Here is a 14,497-nt window from a genome sequence, read left to right as displayed (position 1 = left end):
TATTCTCACCAGCAGTGTCTGAAGGTCTATGAGGTCTTTTAAGACTGCAGATCTGTTCGTGAGAGTGTTGAGGAATCTAGAAACTATTTTTATACTACACAGAGCTCTCTTCCTTTTCCTCTCTGCTTGTATTGTGCATATTGCATCTACCTGTTACGTCTCTTAGAAGGGAGAACAAGTATATATGGGTATGTAGGAGACACCTGAAAAGAAACACCTTGGTAATGAGGGAATGGGGAAGGGATTGGTCGCTCGTTAAAAAGCACGAGAGCATGTAAGAGCACGAGAGACATACATACATTATTGCTTGGCAGTCTCCACACCTGTGGTGTAATTAGCCACGGGATCACTTCTATAAACGGCCTTGGGAGAAGTTAGTGGGGGCTCCCCCTACTAAGACTGACTGCCTTTGAAGCCTCTGGTGCCTCTGACCTGACTGAGACAACGGGCTCCCCGGCACCCATGGGGAGCAATGCCACCAGCGAGAATGTACAGCAGTCTGCCTCCTAGCAGTTTCAAGGGCCAGGCCAGCGACCTGGCATCCTGGCTCCGACACAGGTATTTGCAACTTTACTTATGTTAACCTTCATTTTTACCATTTCTGGTTGTCTTCATGTGTTCCTATGAATTCAAGGTACTATTTCCTTACTCTGAATACAGCTTGGCTCACATTCATTTTCTTTTGTGATGTTAATACCAGATGTTATATATCAATGAGGCCCTCCTTCCTCCCCCAAATACAATTGTATACATATTTTCTACAGTCATTTCGCAAATCAGTTTGTGAAGAAATACAGGTTTATACTTTCATAATGGTATAATTACCTTTACTATGCTGGTGGCTTTCACACCTCATGAGATACTATAATCCTCAACCAAGAGATGGGAGAAGAGGGAACCCTGAATTCCTGGCTGCACCCTCCAGGAACGGCTACCACTCTGAGCTGAGGGGGAGGAGGAAAGAAGTGGTTGGTGGGTCAAATGCCACAAAGTCCCTATTCTTACCAACTTTTAGTAGATTTCTTTGAGTGTTTCCTCATTTATGCCCTGAGGACAACTTCCAGGCACTTTAATGGTTTTGTAATTTTTAATATTTAGCTTGTTCATGGGTGATTGGGTCCACAAAAATCCTCACGCTGCCATTCTAGACACCAGTTATTGCTTAGTTCTTTACAAAGTACCCTTGCATATAAAATTTTAGGCGATCCTTGTAATTTTATAAAAGGAGAAGGATTTTTAGCCCTGGGATGAGTCTCAGAGATGTTAAGTGAGTTGACTAAAGTTATAAGGCTTCTCAGAGCTATGTGCTGACTCAGGAAGGGATGCTCTGTGCTAAGCATTAAATTAAAAAAACGAACAGTTTACCATATAGACAGAAGGAAAAAACCAGGCTCTTACAGCACAAGGTTAAGTGCTAGACTAAAGCATATGGTGCTTTGAACACTAAGAAGGGCACATACTCCAGTCTTAAGAATTAGAAGCTAGGGTGGGGATAGTGGCAACTGCAGCAGGACAGCAGGAAGGGAAGGAGAGAGGGACAACCCCCCACCATTCCTACTGCTTTGGGCCCAACCTCCTATTCTCACCTCCCCTCCATTGGCTGGCCCTAGGACACCCCCAGTTCCCATTGTCCCCTGGGCACCAACAGTCTAACAAAAACACTCAGACATTCGCCGCCACTGCTGCTGCAGCCTGGTTGAGGTGTGGGCCACCTCCCATGCATGGGCCAGACTCCCTGTGGTTGAGGTGTGGGCCAGACCCCTCAGCCATTCACCATTACTGGTACTGCAGCCTGGTTGAGGTGTGGGCAGAATGAAGCTGTGGCCAGGGGCATGAACACTGCTGCTGCTCATCTTTCTGCTGCCCGCCCTGTGGTCTGCAGCCCCAGTGCCAAGTACTTCTTTGGGATGGCCTTCTACAATGGCTAGCTCCTCTTCCCGGCTATGCTTGCCATTCCTGTGTGTGCCATGTGCAACATCAAGAACCTCAAGACCTTGGGTCTGATACTGCTCCACATCAAACACCAGTACAGGAGGCACCAAATGGAGGTTCCAGGGGCTCACTACTTCCCTCCCTCGCAGCACCGTGTTATTGTCTCAATCTCCAGAGCTGCCTCAACCTGCTTGGGAAGATGGAGGTAATGCCAGGCCACTGGGTGCCCATCGCTAAGCGTGAGCCACAGTGGGCCAGGTCTGCTGGCTGGCAGGAGTCATCTTTATCAACCAAAAGCTTACAGGGGATGCCATCAGTGCCATGTCTGAGGTGGCCCAGACCCTGCTTACCCAGGATATGTGGGTCTGGGTTTTTCCTGAGGAAACAAGAAACCATAATGGCTCCAGACTGCTCCTCAAACATGGTGCCTTACATTTTGCAGGCCCAGGTACCCATTGTCCCCACAGTTACATCCTCCTATCAAGACTTCTACTGCAAGGCTGGGTAATTCTAGCACTCTGGGAGGCCAAGGCAAGAGTATCCCTTGAGGTCAGGAGTGTGAGACATGCCTGAGCAAGAGACCTCAGCTCTCCTAAAGATAGAAAACTAGCTGGGTGTTATGGCAAGTGCCTGCAGTCCCAGCTACTCAGGAGGCTGAGGCAAGAGGATCATTTGAACCCAGAAGTTTGAGGTTGCTATTAGCTATGATGCCACCACACTCTACCCAGGGCTACAGCAGATTAAGACTCTTTCTCAACAAACAAAAGAAAAGAAAGGAAGGAAGGGAGGGAGGGAAAGAAAGAGAGAGAGGAAAGAAGGAAGGAAGGAGGGAGGGAGGGAGGGAGGGAGAGGAGGAGGAAGGGAGGAAGGAATTCTTACTGCAAGAAGCAGTACTGCTTCCCCTCAGGGCGATGTCAGGTGTGGGTGCTGCCCTCAGTGTCCACAAGAAGGGCTGACACCAGATGGCGTCCCAGCTCTGGCTGACAGAGCCCTGCACTCCATGCTCACCATTTTCCAGGAAATCTGCACTCATGGGGGGAATGGTAGTGACTGTCTGAAGAAGCCTGGGGCAGGGGCTAAGCCTGGCTCTAGGCTCCCCTCCCATCTATCCCCATTTTCCTTCCCACACCTACCAACCTTTTGGGCTCTAAGCAGGGCCTACCTCTCTTCCCCATTTCCTCTCTCCCCAGTTATTCTCCTCTTTGGAATCTTCAACTTCTGAAGTGAACGTGGATACAGCACCACTCCCTGCTCTTCTTAGCTCTATTTACGGACTCTCAGGCCTTGATGCCTCTCCATTCTGACTCCACCTCTGCCATCTTGTCTGTGGCTCAGTCGCCTCCCCCTCCTTTCCGAGTGGCCAAGCCTACATAAGGGTAGGGAACTTTCCATCCCATCCTCAGCAGATTCTCTTCCTTTGTGGTCTTTCTCCACCTGACATTGGCCAGACTTATCCATTCTATGGAACAGTTCTCCCCCCAGCCAAGTCCATTGATTCAACAGACTCATCTGTTTAGGAGGAGGACTTCCCACCCTGTGGGAAGCTGACACCCTGAACGCTCCTCCTAGGCTCAGCCTAGGAACTTTCCTTAGCACCTTCCCAGACCCTTCCCATGGAGCCTCTTGTTAGAGGAGGAGGCTTGTCTAACTCGGAGATCTCATCCATAAGCAGGGTCGTGCACAGTCCTGGATGTCAGTTGGGTCTCCACATTTCTGCTCCCCCCCCCCGTCCCATGGTAGTTCAGTGGTCTTGACTCTCCCCAGTGCTCTGCAGCCCTGCTGTACCATCTCACCAGACACAGGGAGAAGACAGGGACATCCTGTGCTGTAACAGCTTCCGCTCCCTGGGGAGTTGGGGAAAGGACTTGAACCCGGGCTAGAAATAAGAGAGCTTTTAATCTTCTCCTGTTTGAGGCTTCCCTCTCTCTGAGCCAGTTTTCATTTCTTCCCTGCGGCATTGGTCACTCCCTGCCTTTCACTCCTAACCTGTTCTCACAACTGGAAGTAGGCCGGAGCAAAAGGATAGGGAGGGACCAAATTTTTCAGTTGATTTTTATTATCTGGATAACACCAAGAAAACGGAGATTGAAAAATAGAATTAGGAATCAAAATACTTAGATTCTATTTTTGTAGAGGATGTTTGGTCAAAACAGAGGCACATCTCACAGGGGTTGAGAAAACAGATTGATGTGGGATGGCCAGATTACATTTAAAGTCTATTAGCTATATTAATTTAGGAAGTCACTTAATCTGTTCCTCTTCTTTATCTCTAAAATGGTGCTAATATTACCTACCCCTTAGGTTATAAAAGATATGTATACTATGCTTATAATTATACGTGGCACAGTTTGTATTATATAAGTGATTGCTAAATAAATTCTATTAGTGAGAAGATCCAGTTAAATACTGAACTTCTCCCAGGGTCATGCTTGTCAGTTTCTTCTAAAATGTTCAACTTTCAAAAGCTGAAATTGACTTCTCATGATACAGTGCTTGTTTTGTCAGCAAAATTGTTTCTTATAACTGATTTGGTTAAGCATGAGACTTAGGGTTAATTGAAAAAATCTTTAGGAACCTCCAGTCTTCCATGTTATTTGTCTATTACCATAGGGTAAATTTAAAATGGTTTGTAGGCCAGGCATGGTGGCTCACTCATACCTATAATCTTAGCACTCTGGGAGGCAGAGACAAGTGGACAGCCCGAGCTCAGGAGTTTGAGATCAGGCTAAGCAAGAGCGAGACCACGTCCCTCTCTCCCCCCTAAAAAAAAATTGTGGCAGGGGCCTGTAGTCTCAGCTACTCGAGAGGCTGAGGCCAGAGGATTGCTTGTGCCCAAGAGTTTGAGGTTTCCATGAGCTATGACACGATGGAACTCTACCTGGGGAAAAGGGTCTCAAAAAAATAAATGTGATTTGTACTTTAATATATGTTAATAATGCAATAGGAAGTACACCTAACATGTTTTAATTTGTGACAGAAGAATCACTGTTTAAAGTTTCTGTTAAAATATTTTTATATTTAATTCTTAGGTCTCTTTAGGGTAACTACTGAACACTCATGCTATACTTCAGAAATATTGTACCATGTACTGATCAGTCTTTTTGGAAGTTCTTGGAAGTCAGAAGCTATTAATGTGAAGAAATGTTCACAACCTTAAGTAGTAGTATTAGATCTGCCGTGTAACACAGGAAAATAAACTGAAAAGTGGCTTAAAACATGGCTGGAAGTTCAATAGGACACAGTTATTTGAGTCTTCCCATCCACTCCCCTACCCACCAAGAGTACCCACTTTCCTGGGAAATGATTCTATTTTGGGAATTAAATGCCTTTCTAAACATAGCCTACATTTTAAATTTAGAACATTTTTATACTTAGTACCACACTCTTGGGAGAAAAAAACCCCAAAAACCCAAAAACCTGCTGCAAACTAGTTTATTTTTTATGGAAAAGTGTCAGCATCTTACTTTATTATTAATGTAAGCACTGGATGCCCAAGAAATGAAGTAAATTTTACAAAATCATAATTTTTCTAAGTACATGAAATTTCCATTTTATTTTATGGTTTTATATCACAATAGTACAAACACATTTCTCTACAATCATTCCAACATGCCCCTTTAGAATTATTTCAGTGTTCTCTACTGCTGACTTTACCTAATACCTGGAACAAAATTTCAAACGACTAAATAATAGATGAGTAAGAACTAGTCATCAGATGTGTTAATGTCCAACAAGACACTGCCAAAATGTTTCTCCTGATACAGCAATTATGAAGTCAGAACCTTCAGAAAACAAAGGCAGAATAAGGGCATAATAAAAGAAGCTTATGCAGCTTAAGCCTCCCATAGTCCTAAGCCTGACATAAGCAAAGCAAAGGCATCTGTCCCGAAAACTAAATGGGTCTCCAGTATTTCCACTCAGTTGAACTTTCAAAGATAGACACCCAAGACATAATCAATATATAGATAACCATCTCGGCTCTGGTTCCATTAATTATGCCGGAAGAGTTTAATACCCATCCAAGTCCAAAGATGAAAGAACACATACACTGGTATGGTGATCGGCAGGAGCAGACTGTAAAAGCAAAGACTAGCTGTGCTAGTGCAGCCATGTGGGAAGTTTTCTTCCACAGAGGCTGAGTAGAATAGTCCTGCTAAAGAGACCAGTGGAATAAGAACAGTCAATGTAGGAAGAGACAGAAACATTCTTCTCCTCCACTTATTACCCGCCACTCAGCTTTAAAAGGTATATGGTATTAAGAAAATTTAGTTGTTGTGGTGGCTTGTTAAAAATTATAACCTAGTGCTGTTCCATTTCTTCTTGCTTCTTAGTTTGATGTGTTGTCATCCTAGCTGCCTGTGGTATCATATTAGGAATTCCATCAATGATTGGATAGGCTATTCCCAGCTCTTCATTAATCAACTCATTTGTTGATGCTTCGTATCTGAGGGAAAAAAAGAACAAGATGAACGTAGAAAATAAAATGTTTACAAGACCTTAATTTTCAATAAATAACACTGTTTATCCAATTCTTGACATAAGTTAATCCCAGAATAGTATTTAATTCTAAAAGCAGCAACAGCTAATGCAACCTTATCTCTTAGAAAAGTCTTAGACTCTATAATCATTCCCAATTTATGTTCTCTGATTCTCTTTTCACCTATTTCAAAGTTATTCCTTAATTTTTTTTAAATACCACTCAAGAAAGATCTCTTTCTTTTATCCATATATTCCTTCATTACTTTAGTCAACCCCCAAACCATCCTGTTAATACAATCCTGGAGCAAAAAATAGAGGAAAATCAATTTCCTTATTTTATTTATTTATTCATTTATTTCTTTTAGAGATGGAGTCTCACTATGTCACCCTAGGTAGAGTGCCGTGACAGCACTGCTCACAGCAAACTCTAGGGCTGAAACAATTCTCTTGCCTCAACCTACCAAGTAGCTGGGACTACAGGTGCCTGCCATAATACCTGGCTATTTTTTGCTGTTGTTGCAATTGTCATTGTTGCTTTAGCTGGCCAGGGCCCTTCAGTGTCACCGGTAACCACTGAGCTACCGGTGTCGAGCCAATTTCCTCATTTTAGAATAAATGCTAACTAGAGAAACATAACTGATTCATTAGAAGGAAACCACTGAAAGGGATGAGATGGCAGAAATGAGTAAATTCTGGAAAGCAGTGAGCCTGCCATGACTAGTTACAATTAGCTAAAAGGTAAATCAAATGGTAATTACACTGTTTTAGAATACTGAATATGTTCCTTACAGGACAAAACAAAACAAAAATAAAGAAAGAAAAGAAAAATTGTGAGCAATCTACAATCTAAAGATAATCACGGATAATATTTTGGTGTTTTGTTTATGGGATCTACAATACTAGAGTTTTTGTTACGCAATTTATAATACTAGTGTCAATACTTAGTTTTAGCAGTCTGGACCTGTAGAACTGTTTGTCCCAGGAACTAAGTTAAAGGTTAAGAAGACTTTCACAAAAACCTGCTATCCCATAACTAGGAGCCAACGGACAGACAGCCACAGCTTTAAACACTCAGGACTGTCGGGCAACAGTTGTACACATTCACAAGAATCTGGAGGCCACTACAATATCTGTCGTCATCTTAACTTAAAAACCTGAATGCTCTGGGACTTTTCCTGAATCCCAATGGTTCATAAACTCGCTGTACTTTAGAATCATTTAGGGATCTTTTAAGGAAATACAAATGATCCAGGACTGAGGAACTGGGGAGGGGGCGAGAGGATGTGGTCCCAACTACTCAGGAGGCTGAGGCAGGTAGTTCAAGGCCGGCCTAGGCAACAGAAAGAGACTCTGTCTTCTAATAGAAAAAAAAAAATGTTCAGGTCTTGCAGCCAAACATTCCCCTTCGGTCCGCCGCCGTGGGGCTGTCTGGATTTGGCATTTTTAAAAGGGTCCCCCAGTGGTTGTAATAATGCTCAGCCAGTGGCTAACCCCCAAATGCTTCAATCCATTCCTGCGGGTCGGCGATGATTTGGGAGGTCTGGGACTCAGCTCCCCCGGGTTTCCTCGGGTCCTTCTCACCGCAGCAGGAGGTCCGTGGCAGCTAGGCCAGGCCAGCGTCCAGGAAATGGCAGCGGAAAACACCCGATGACCTAAACGTCCCCTTGGCTGCGAGAGGCCGCGCACGGTTCACCCCCGCCCCCCAAGCCCTGCTTCCAAACGGAGGCCGCGACGGGGAGGCCGCGACGGGAAAGCCGCAGCCGGCGAGTCACCTGAGAGGCTTCTTGGAGAGCGGGCACACCAGGAACTCCAGCAGCGCCGGGTCGAAGGCGCAGGGCGGCTCCTCTGCCTTTTTCCTTCGGTCTGCCGAGGGCCGCGACCCCGACGCGTGCAAACACCTACGGGTGACCGCAGACGTCTGTGCGCGTGTCCTCAGCAGGGCCAAGGTGAGCCTGCGGCATGCTCCGCTCAGCATTGTCTGGCAGCCGGCGACTGTTCCTCACCTTTCTCTCCGCCCGGCGGGGCCCAGCTTTCCGCTCCCGGATCCCAGCCGGCCAGGCCCCGCCCCCAAGTGCGCGCTGTAAAATGCTACCCCGGAGTAGGCGGGGCCTGGCGCTAGGGTTCCGAGCGTGCTCCGGGCCCGATTGTTATTCCCGCGGCCGCCGCTAGGCAGGTGGGAGGGCTCCGGCCTCTGACGGCTGTTCCCCCGCGCTTAGCATACAAACCAAACCCGTGACCTTATGCCTGCCTCAGGTTTGCCTGGAAACCAGTGACGGACCTCAGAGTCGCACAGCGTTAAGCTTGGACCTACCTGGTCTCTCCTAGTGAGGTTTCAAACAATATCTTACTGGGTACGATAAAAGTGTTAATTTGTTTTCCTGTAAATGTTTACCACAGTTTCTGATACTTTTTTTGGCTTTCTTTCTCTCACTTAAAATAATTTAAAAACCTGAAAAGAATATTTTAGGTTTCTTACACTCTAAGATGATTAGATTCTTCCCCCTCAACACCACCAAGCCACTGTGAGTTCATTTCCGTAATACAGCACAATTGATTTACTTCTATACATGAGCTCAGAGGCCCAAGGAGTCTAAATAACTGACCGGGCAGTGTCCATTAGTCAAATGGGCTATCCTTTTAGAGAATCTTTGGTCTCAGGATTGACTGGCAGTGGGTAGTGGTGGGGAGCGGGCTGGTGGCTCACACCTGTAATCCTAGCACTGGGAGCCCGAGGCAGGTGGATCGCCTGAGCTCAGGAGTTTGGAGACCAGCTTGAGCAAGACCGAGACCCCACCTCCACTAAAAATAGAAAATTAGCGGTGCATCGGGGCCAGCTGTAGTCCCACCTGCTAGTGATACAGGACAAGTGGCGTCCCAGCCAGCTTGTGGAGCTGGGGGGAGGGGCGAGGACCGGCTGCCTCCACCTTGGCGGTGTTGGTGAGGTGGTAGTGAGCAGAGGAACCAGAGGGCTGGAGGGTAGGCAGGGAGGCACTGCAGGAGGCTCTAGTAGCCAGAGGAGCCAGACAACTGCTGGCGAGACACCAGCACCTTAGGTTCCCTTCCCTTGCACTTCTGGTTGAATAGGGAACCCCAATTTTCTAGGCCTGGTCAATTTCATGCAAGTTTCCTAGGCCTGGGAATGAAAGGCATTGTAGCCGTTCACTCAGGTCAGAGACATGTCCCAGACAGGTCCTAGACATGCTAACTGTAACTACTGAGCATCCCAGACACGCTAAATGTAACTACTGAGTAGCCCAAATACATCACAGAGGGTCCCAGACAAGCTAAATGTAACTACCAACACGCTAAATGTAACTACTGAACCTCGCTAAATGTAACTACAGAGGGCTCCATGTGACTATATATATCCCTAGACAAAGAGCCCAGAGAGAGATAGACAGAGCTTTTCTTTTCCTACTTGGGTTGTCTCTCCCTGACTTTGGTTTTCTCTCCCTGCCAGGAAGGAGCTTTGGTGTTTTTGTATTCTTTTCTGTAAATAAAACCTCTCTTACCACTGATTTGTGGTCCGCAGATTTATTCTTCAAATCACCAAGACAAAGAACTTACTGAAGATGAAATTTGGTGTCACTAGGGAGGCTGAGGCAGGAGAATGGCTTGAGTTTGAGGTTACTGTGAGCTATGATGGTGCTAATGCATTCTACTGGGAGTGACAGACCAGAGCAAGACTCAATCTCCAAAAAAAAAAAAAAAAAAAAAAAAAAAAATTGATTCTTCAAGAAATTGATGCATAATGTTTATGTCTTTCTTAACATATGTGGTAGACAAGAACTTCAGCTCTGGGTCCTGACAGCTTGGTTCCATGTCCACAGTTGACTTGCTGAATGTCTCCAGCAAATTACCTAATTATTCATTTCCTTATCCTTATAGTAAGATTAATATTTATACATGCCTTGAGAATTCCCCTCAAGGTAGGAGATTGAATGTGATAGAACATGCAAGAAAAGTGCTTGGCACAAATCAATACTCAATATTATCTATTGTTATTTATTATTTCATCTATTCCCAGCTCAGTGTACTCAAAGATCCCTTGTTAGTCATCAGTTTTTCCCTCTGTTTTGCTGAATATTGACATGAACTTTTCTTTTTTTTGCATCAATGGGCTTTATTATTTTGATACTGGAATTTCACTCTTCGGTAGGTTCTTGGTTTCAGTGATGGGAAGAATGAATCTGTGGACCACAGATCAGTGGTAAGACAGGATTTATTTACAGAAAAGAATACAGAAGTGCCGGAGAGAGAAAACCCATCTGTTTGTCCCTCTCTGGGCTCTTTGTCTAGGGGTATATATAGTCTTATGGGGCCATGGGTGGTTACCTGTAGCATGTCTGGGACATGTCTGGGTGGTGTCTGGATCACAAATGAATGGCTATAATCCCTTTCATTCCCAGGCCTAGGAAATTTACATGAAATTGACCAGGCCTAGAAAATGGGGGTTCCCTGTTCAGCTTAAGGTGCTGGTGTCACCTCAGCAGTTGTCTGGCCCCTTTGGCTACTAGAGCCTCCTGCGGGGCCCCCCTGCCTACCCTCCAGTCCTCTGGTTCCTCTGCTCACTGCCACTGCATCAACACCGTCAAGGCGGAGGCAGCTGGTCTGCTCGCCGCCCCCCACCTCCCAGCTTTATAACCTGGCTGGGAAGCTGCTTGCCCTGTATCAATTTCACACTTTCACTTCCTGGGGGTTAGGGATGGGAGTGAGGGATATATAAATACAAATACATATTTTTCATTTTCAAACTTCTCTTTCATTCAGCAATGCAAAAATATATTTAAAAAAAAACACTACATGATGTTCCTTTGTTCACTAATGCTCAAAAATTTCTAAATGGTAATGTAGTTTATAGGACACTTAAAAGGAAACTCTTCTCTGGGTGGACAGACGAGAGATAATGAAAGTTTCTGGTTGCCAATGCCTCCCTCCCTCACAAAGAAATAGTTCACAGTCAGAACTTTCCACAGTTAGAGTCACTAATGGACTAGAGCATAGGGCCGTTGACAGGGGTGTACCCTTAAGAGGGACTATTGTAAAGTTCCATGCCACCTTCACAATATATCCTATGAGGGGAGTAGCCAGAATTAATTTTTCAGTCAAAGGTAGTTGATACTTTGGGCTCAAGGGAAGGGGTGAGCTAAGGAAAGCTATGTTTCAGTGAGGCATGGGGAGGCAGAGCTTGACTTCTGCCAGCACTAGTGGACCCCACAGTTGGCCCCTGTGAGGTTGTGACAAGCACCCAAGCATAAGGCCAGCTTCATTAGCTAGCCTGGCTGACAGATTCCTATCAACTGGGTTTTCTAACCAGTTATAAATAAATTAGTTTCAGTTTGCCTCTACACAGAAGGTTTGAGGCAGATCAGTTTACTTTATATTAGCTTAGGGGAAGAAGGAAGAGTAACAACGAAGTATTGAAAACATCCTTGAACTCGTTACACAAAAATATCAATAACCAATATTTATAGAATGTCTGAGTGTGTGACTGTTAGTTCACGTCATGTACATATTAAGTTACAAAATGTAAAGCCAAGTGTTCCTGAACAGCCCTCAGTACTTAAGGAATTAACTCATTTCTGCATGTAGTATACTAAGCTAAAAGTGGGTGATGGGCTAGAATCAGTGGGACTGGCACTTGTCTTTTAGACGTTAATTTCTTTTTACTATTCATTCACACGACTATGACCTTTGCTGGCAGTTACACTTGTGCATAATAACTTGATGGCTTCCAGACTCTGATATAGTATGAGCCTGTGTGACTGAGGGGAAATCTCCACTTAAATCTTCTCACTGGTAAAATGGGATAATAATACTATCTACCTTACAGTGTTTGAGCAGACAAAATAATACAAGTAAAGCAGTTAGCACAGGGACCAGCACAGGTTACACATTTAAAGAATGATATCAGCAACAAAATTACTAATGCTGGTACATTTAGAGAATATTCTGTAGGAAAGGGAAAACCCAGCGTATCTCTGAGAACCTTCTTTCTTACTGGAATGGAATTTTTATAGTTTCCAATTTTTTATAGTTTGGGCTATCGTACACATAAAGTAAGTTAGTAACCTCCAGGTGAAGGGGGCTACACTGTGTGTGGATTTCACACACTAGGATCTTAATGGTCACTGTTCTCAGTGATTTAAAATTGTGACTAGCAATATATAGTCCTAACGCTATTTTTTTCCTCCTTTTTTTTTTTTTTTGAGACAGAGTCTCATTGTGTCACCCTGTGTAGCATGCCCTTGGCATCATAGCTCATAGCACCCTCAAACTCTTGGGCTTGACCAATCCTTTTGCCTCAGCCTCCCAAATAGCTGGGACGATAGGCATGCACCACCACACCTGGCTAGTTTTTGTTTGTTTGTTTTTTGTTTTTTCTTAGTAGAGATGGGGTCTGGCTCATCCTCAGGCTGGTCTCGAACTCCTGAGCTCATGAAATCTACCTGCCTCAGCCTCCCCGAGTACTGGGATTATAGTCATGAACCACTACATCTGGCTAATTTTTTTTCTCCTTTAAATTGTCAATAAGATTTTCTTCTTTATCTTTGTCACTGGCAACTTTCTCAAAAATTTTGCAGCAAGAAAAATTATTTATGCTTGATCTTAAAGTTCTACCTGTCTTCAATGTCAACCAAGTTTCTTGGCTATTCTACCGTGTTCTTGTACCCCCTTTCTCTTTCCACCTCCCATACTTCCCTCTTCTCCACTGCCCTCCTGCTAATAGAGAAACAGGCTCCAACAGTGCTATTCAAACTTGAATATGCCTGTGCAGCACCTTCAGAATCTTGTTGAAATTCATCTTCCAATTCAGTATGGCTGGGGTCCTACAGAATTAGAAGGCTTGAAAGTCTTCATTTCTTAAAAACTTCCAGCTGCTTCTCCTGAGGTACAGACCACAGTTTTAGTAGCAAGACTCCAGAAGAGTGGTTTTCAAACTGGGATGATTTGGGGCCCCAGGATATTTGGCAATGTGTGGAGACATTTTTGATTGTTAGGGGTAGGGTGGTGCTCCTGGGATGCCACTAAACATCTTACCCTGCACAGGACTGCCCCTCTCAACAAAGAATTATCTGGGCCGAAACGTCAACAGTGCCAAGGCTGAAAAACCCTGCTCTAGAAGAATGATCCTGAACATTTTAAATACTGAGTGGGTGTCTTTTGTGAGTCTAACAATATTTTTTTATTCTGTTAATAAACTTCCCAGGAAGTTGCTCCCAGGCTTCTTTCTTCTGCTAAGCCAGTTCCTGGAACCGAAAGATTTTCCTATATTGTACCAGGAAGAATTTTTTCTTTCAGAAGTCTATCAGCCCTTAGTCATATCCTTTTCCAATTTATTAAATGAAAATTATGAATGGGATTTATCATAGCATTGGCATGATTTCAAAAGCCTCAGACTCCAGACTGGGTGTGGTGGCTTAACCTGTAATTCCTAACACTCTGGGAGGCCAAGGCAGGTGGATTGCCTGAGTTCAGGAGTTTGAGACCAGACTGAGCAAGAGCCAGACCCCGTCCCTATTAGAAATAGTAAAATTTGCTGGGCATTGTGGTGTGCATCTATAGTTCCAGCTACGCGAGAGGCTGAGGCAAGATAATCACTTGAGCCCAGGAGTTTGAGGTTGCTGTGAGCTATGATACCCTAGTGCTTTATTGTAGGGCAACAGAGTGAGACTCCATTTCAAAAAAGAAAAATAAAAAACTCATATTCCTGGAAAAGGATAAAATATTAAGGCAGCAAATTTAGACTTGAAATGTGTAATCCTAAGTGACTTTTGTATTATCTGTGCTTAGGCTAGTCTTAAGGTGCCTTAAAAAACAACTGCAGCGATTCTCAAAATGATAATCAATAGGGGTCTCACTCTGTGTTTGCAATGAATTTTCCGACGGTGTCGATCAGATAGTCCATAGAGTAAAAGCAAATGAGCCTCTGAAAGAAGGCTTTCCCTGCATTTGGATGAGGAGGATGGGGCTGTCTCAGGAGGTCTTCACTCTGATCGCAGGAAGCTGTGCTTTCCCTGCTGGAAGAGATTCAGGAATTTGACAACTCTCAACTTGGTTTGACTCTCCAATGATGTAGCTTGCG

At 44.5% G+C, this 14,497-nt stretch overlaps 2 protein-coding genes and 1 pseudogene across 2 annotated transcripts; 1 reads left to right on the top strand and 2 right to left on the bottom strand.

Annotated features, from left to right (window-relative positions):
* Positions 1-1,812: 1,812 nt before the first annotated feature.
* Positions 1,813-3,236, top strand: LOC100957841 (annotated as a pseudogene).
* Positions 3,237-5,904: 2,668 nt separating this feature from the next.
* PYURF (PIGY upstream reading frame) lies at positions 5,905-8,447 on the bottom strand. The gene is made up of 2 exons (XM_003790019.3): positions 8,184-8,447; positions 5,905-6,376 (listed from the first exon to the last, which is right to left on the bottom strand). Exon 2 carries the CDS (start codon positions 6,135-6,137, stop codon positions 5,922-5,924), a length of 216 nt encoding a protein of 71 aa, XP_003790067.2. The 5' UTR covers positions 6,138-6,376; positions 8,184-8,447; the 3' UTR covers positions 5,905-5,921.
* PYURF (PIGY upstream reading frame) lies at positions 5,926-8,455 on the bottom strand. The gene is made up of 2 exons (XM_012805327.2): positions 8,184-8,455; positions 5,926-6,376 (listed from the first exon to the last, which is right to left on the bottom strand). The coding sequence occupies exons 1-2, from the start codon at positions 8,384-8,386 to the stop codon at positions 6,232-6,234; spliced, it is 348 nt and encodes a 115-aa protein (XP_012660781.1). The 5' UTR covers positions 8,387-8,455; the 3' UTR covers positions 5,926-6,231.
* Between the last annotated feature and the right edge of the window lie 6,042 nt (positions 8,456-14,497).

The sequence above is a fragment of the Otolemur garnettii genome, unplaced genomic scaffold (genome assembly GCF_000181295.1).
Source record: "Otolemur garnettii isolate 467f Iridium unplaced genomic scaffold, OtoGar3 scaffold00039, whole genome shotgun sequence".
Lineage (NCBI taxonomy): Eukaryota > Metazoa > Chordata > Mammalia > Primates > Galagidae > Otolemur > Otolemur garnettii.
The sequence above is the reverse complement of the archived record's forward strand: the minus strand, read 5'-3'. Positions and strand labels throughout refer to the sequence as shown.